Source organism: Euphorbia lathyris, chromosome 1 (assembly GCF_963576675.1).
Source record: "Euphorbia lathyris chromosome 1, ddEupLath1.1, whole genome shotgun sequence".
In the NCBI taxonomy this organism is placed as follows: Eukaryota; Viridiplantae; Streptophyta; class Magnoliopsida; order Malpighiales; family Euphorbiaceae; genus Euphorbia; species Euphorbia lathyris.
Genome location: NC_088910.1, coordinates 28,313,912 through 28,319,434, shown reverse-complemented (window position 1 = coordinate 28,319,434; position 5,523 = coordinate 28,313,912). Strand labels below are relative to the sequence as shown.

Genomic DNA, 5,523 nt, shown 5'->3' with positions numbered 1-5,523 from the left:
GACCATGCCCATGCACTGAGATGGGAGGTCGGGGTACCAGGCAAGACGACCGCCCGACTAGATACCTTTCGCGGGCAGCTGGATCGTATGACGGCGGCAGAGGTATTTTATAAAATTTTAGAATTTATTTAAGTATTATTTATAGTATATTATTATTTTTTTATTGAGTATTACTTTTTTCCAGGTGACGTGGTTGCCTTATGGTCCTGTCCCCGATGATGATCGGCTTCGAGTGTCCTACGTCGGTTGGATACGGTGTAGAGACATCGTCGAGCCGTATATGCCCGATCGAGCGCTGCGACAGGTCGGATATATTCAGCCTATCCCAGCTGAGCGTATTAGACCTAATAAAGCAGTACGACCATGGAGATCTATAGCGTATAAGCTCACGCATTCCTTAGTCACAGTTGAGGATACGTGGCGGAGATTTCCATCGGCTCGGGGCATTGATCGGAGGAGATGCCGACCCGTTGGATACGATCCCACTGCCTGTGAGCCTGCTTATATGGACTGGTATAGGCGACATTCGCATCCCCATCTCCTTCATGCACCACAGGCTGCACCAGTACAGCATGCTCGCGCCAACAACGAATTTGTAAGTTTATTAATATTTAATATTATTATTTTATATGTGTTTAATTGTTAATATTTATTTATTAATTGTTATTTTTTTTGCAGTGGGTTAGCTGGTTGTGGCGTGTCACCCAACTAACGGCTACCCACCGATCTGACGAGGATGTTCTACGCATTAAGAGAGAGATGGATGAGTTTATGGATGCGTGGCGTCGGGCGAGCTGAATTTTTGTTGTAGAAATTCAAACATTTTAACACTTTTTGTTGTATATATTATATTTACTCTTTTACGTTTATAAATGTTTATGTTTATTAATGTTTATTTTAATTTTTATGTTTTTAAATTTTATTTGTTACGTACAATTCTGTAGTTACGGGCTTAACGGCCTATTTACGGATTTCACGGCCTATTTACGGGTTTAACGGCCTATTTACGTGGTTAAAAAGCTAATTTTTTTGCCAAGTCGACACGCGGGCGTGTGGATATCACGCCTCACCGCGTGGACGGACGTGATATACATACGCCTCACCGCGTGGTCGGACGTGATAGCCCCACGTCCGACCACGCGGTGAGGCGTGTGTATATCACGTCCGACCATGCGGTGAGGCGTGATATCCACACGCCCGCGTGTCGAATTGGCAAAAAAATTAGAAATTCCCCTCCCAAAACCCATGAAAGGGCATTTTCGTCCTTTCACGGGGCTAGAGGTGGGAATTTGGGGCTGGGTTTAACAACACCCTTTCCTTTATTGTAGAAATAAATGCCTAAACTAAATGACTTGATTTATATTAATTGTTTCTACTAATGTATAAGTTGTGGATGCCATGCAAGACTGGTGATGGAAGAATTTTTTTTCCATTAAACCAATAATTTTAATGCTGCATAAGTTATAATTTAATATTACCTTCCATACTAACCAATAAAATATTAAAATTGATTAATTAATTAATTACAAAAAAATTAGTGCATTAAACTATTCCATGTACGTGATATGAAATTATTGGCTTGACACATAGATAATGTGGTGCACCATGCGCTTGGATTTGCTTGTAGCCATTTCCATCCGAGTGATATCTATTTTTGCTAAGGTGAGCTTAGTTCGCCACAATTCAGAGATTTAAAGTATCGAAATGACGGTGAACGGTATAATTCAGTTCAATTGTAAGTAAAAGTTGATAGTTCAATACGGTTCTAAATTTTGGTAATTGAGTATATTCAAGAATCTTTAACATATCTACTCATTGATAGTATGAATTTGAAAATCTCTAAAATTATACCTAAAGTAAGTCAAAAGTACAATTCGGTTTGATTCTAAAGAAAAACTCAATAATTCAACACAGGGGCAGAGACAGGGGGCTTGGAGGGGCCTGAGTCCCTCCAGCCGCCGAAGCCACCATGGTCACGAGTAGTTTCGGCTCCACTATCTTCACAAATTTTGAGGTGTTGTGGTGTTCCGGCCCTCCTTTCCAAGAAATTTAGACCTGGTACCGAATTATCACCACAAAATTGGCCTAGGTCCTGTTAGATTATCTCTAAATTTAAAATTTTAATTTTTTACTCTGTTAGGCCTTTTCTAAATCCAAATTTCAAATTTTTTTTGGCCTGTTAAGCCCTAATTAAATCCAAATTTTCTACTTTTTTTTTTTTTACCTGCTATTAAACCTAAATTTCTAAATTTTTTGGCCTATTAGGTCCTCTCTAAATCAGAATTTTTTCTATTAAACACCGATTTAGCAAAAAAAAGAATTACACACCACGCATAAAACCGGTCCTCTAACCGAACAATCCTACATTCGCTACTGATTCAACCCTATAAGAAAAGATGAATGAGAAATATTCTTCATTAATTGGAAAGATCAAAATGCATGGGTCTCCCATGTTGTGACTCACAAGATTGGAATTCACTATCCGTAATACATTAGTCGGTCACATTCCAAGCACTCACCTGGAAATTTGTTTGTTATAATTTATAAAGAAAACAAAGACTACAAAGTAAAATTTAATTTGTTATATTTTATTTTAATAATATGATAGAATAAAGTTAATACTTTAATATCTGTTTATCTACTATGGCTTTTGTTTATTATTTCTTTACATTTAACTGACCCGTCAACCTTTTTTTTAAAGGAAATATAATATATCATTCAACTTTATTAATATTTGCACTTTTTAGACCTTGTAGAAGAAAGTTTAGGCTTATTAAATCTTGTGGCTTTTGAAAATTAAGCTCATTTACTACTGGGTCAGTTTTGGTGTCTTTCAAACATAAAATTAAAAATATGCAATGTCTACAAACCAGGCATCTTTTTTAGCACTAATACGGAGAAGAGGCGGGAGTCATCATTGGGATCCTAACATCGTACGAGCAGACTTTGGGATAAGCTATCAATATCCACAAATCAGGTATCTTTTTCAGCACTAATGTTAATCAAGGTATAAGGGATGAGATATGTACACCGTTGGGTGTTTGGGCTCCATTAAATACGGGGCGTTATCTGGGTTTATCTTCTTTTATTGGGAGGTAAAAAATGGGTATTTTTTCTTTCCTCGTTGATAGATTAAGGAAACGATTTAGTTGTTGGAGGTATAAATTTCTATCTAGTGCGGGTAAGGACATCTTGATTGAGACCGTGGCTCAGGCTTTGCCTACATTTTGTATGAGTACGTTCCTGTTACCTAAGTCTATAAGTGAGGAATTACAAAAAAAAATGATGAATTCATTTTGGTGGGGTAAAAAGGAGGATGGGGGAAGAAAATTCATTAGTTTGGGTGGGATAAGCTATGTGACCCAAAAAGTAAATGAGGGATGGGGTATATGGACCTTCAGATGTTTAACCTGGGATGTTGGGTAAGTAGTGGTGGAAACTTTTATCGAATCCGCGTTCTCTAGTTAGCAGGTTGTTCAAAGCTATATGTTTCCTAATGGACACTTTCTTACTTCAAATTTGTGCACCCCAGTTTTATTTGGAGAGGGATGTGGAAATCAATTGGTATTTTGAGGCCGGGTCTTATATGGAAGATTTGTGATGGGAAAAAATAAGGGTATGGAGGGATCCGTGGGTGGAGGGGAGAGAACAGGGTTTGCTAGGTTGGGGGAACCAGATGGGCTAAGGGTGAAGGATCTGTTCATGGATGGGTCGAAGGTTTAGGATAGGGGTAAATAGGAATGAGATTTGTGATGTGCATCGCTTGTTGAGCACTTTATAGTAACTAGTTGGCATATTTAGAACCAATAACGCTTGGCATATTTGGCTGGGTGGACGCAGAATACATTGACTCGTTGGATGACTGCTCGTGATTTTTCAGCTTGCGATATGGCTGAGCTAGAGCCTATCGATGTAGAGGTGGATATTCACCGTGAGTTTGTGTTGGGGTTTATGTTGTGCTTTTTATATGTTTAAGAGTTTAATCTCGTCATACTGTGTAATCATGCGAATTTTTACTAATCTCATTTTTATTTATGCAGCGCCATCAAGCGATAAGGGCAGTATGGACTTTGATGACTAGGAGTTTGACTGCGAATTCTAGTCACCAAAAAGGGCTTACGAAGCTCCTTCGGTTTCCTTCCGTCTCTTGACACCCTGGATGACGCAAACCAAGTGGCCAAAAGTATTGCTGAGGTGTCTAATATGGTCGCAGAGCTTGATATGGATGACGATCTCATGGATGTCATTTCAATAGTTGGAGTGGGTGTAGCTTCTATCCCGGAGGGAAAGATGGGGACCGACGAGGAGGCAGTGGTTACTTCGATAACAAAAAATGTTCGAACGAAGCGTACTGCATGGAAAGTTCCTAGTTAGAAACGTCTTATTGGTTCGGTGGTGGATATCTCGAAGGATGAAAGCAAAGACAAGGATGGCGAGAATAGTCCTTTTGGAGAGCAGAACATGGAGGAGGGAGAAAACCTGGGTTGCTTCAAGCAAACTCGGATGACGGTTTCCGAGGAATTTAATGGTGGTAGTATCATTACAATTTCGGGGGTCCCTTGGCTGGCTTAGTCCAAGGAACTGAGGCTTTTATGGATAATATGGATAACAACATGCGGTTGTTTTTACAGTTCATGGGGAAGATTGGTGCTAAGATGGATTTGACTAACTTCTTGCTTGCTCGAGAACTATCAAAGCTGGTGGATATGCTCGGGGAGCGGACAAGACGCCAATCATTGTCTGTTGGTGGTTATTTGAAAGATGCTACCAGAGCGCATGGTGTGGTAAGTGTTCATTTCTTTAATTATTTTGGCGTACTTTTATCTTGATGTTCCTTTTTTTATGGAAATCCTATCTTTGTGTTTGTAGGGCTTGGTGGATTGTAGCCAAGCTTATGCGTTGTACTATCAGATGGAGAATGAGTTGGAAAGGCTGAGGGTTAGTGTTGACGGGGCTGCCTCAGAGGTGCACATGTTTGGGGAGGAGCTGAAGGAAAATATACTAAGTCTAGGCGCGAAATTATAATTTTTTTTATCTATTTATCTATTTTCCTTTCCCAAGATCCGTTAATCGTTATTTCATATAAAGAGGGATTAAACATGCGTACCTTTATTGACGAACTATCTGCAGTTGCAAACGAAGTACCCACAAGGATATCAACCGTCAATCACGAACACAACAAAAACTAAACTATAATGTTACTAACAAACCAATTGAAGAAATCAAGTGTAGATTGCCTCTAATGGTATACACGCGAACTAAGAAACGAATAAACTAGAAAGATAATTTTTCGAGTGAGGTTCGGGAAGAATTTCTTCTCTGGAATATGGGCTGGCTGAAATATGTAGTATAAGGAGGCTATTTATATTGTTTGATTTTCCTAACCCTAATCTCATTAGGTTTGGTTAATTAGACTTCTAATCCTATTAGGTTTTGTAATTAAATAAATAAAGTATTAATATAATTTTTTATCTAATATAAATATATGATCAATAAATATAATTCTAATCCCATTAGAATACT

At 38.6% G+C, this 5,523-nt stretch overlaps 1 protein-coding gene across 1 annotated transcript; it reads left to right on the top strand.

Moving 5' to 3' along the window:
• Window positions 1-2,856: 2,856 nt before the first annotated feature.
• LOC136217449 (uncharacterized) lies at window positions 2,857-5,025 on the top strand. The gene is made up of 3 exons (XM_066004049.1): window positions 2,857-2,977; window positions 4,041-4,784; window positions 4,870-5,025. The coding sequence occupies exons 2-3, from the start codon at window positions 4,593-4,595 to the stop codon at window positions 5,023-5,025; spliced, it is 348 nt and encodes a 115-aa protein (XP_065860121.1). The 5' UTR covers window positions 2,857-2,977; window positions 4,041-4,592.
• Window positions 5,026-5,523: the final 498 nt, after the last annotated feature.

Bases quoted from the DNA above. Each gene is read 5' to 3' on its own strand.
- LOC136217449 (XM_066004049.1), top strand. From the start codon at position 4,593: ATGGATAATATGGATAACAACATGCGGTTGTTTTTACAGTTCATGGGG. The intron at 4,785-4,869 runs GTAAGTGTTCAT...TTGTGTTTGTAG, and splicing joins CTACCAGAGCGCATGGTGTG to GGCTTGGTGGATTGTAGCCA.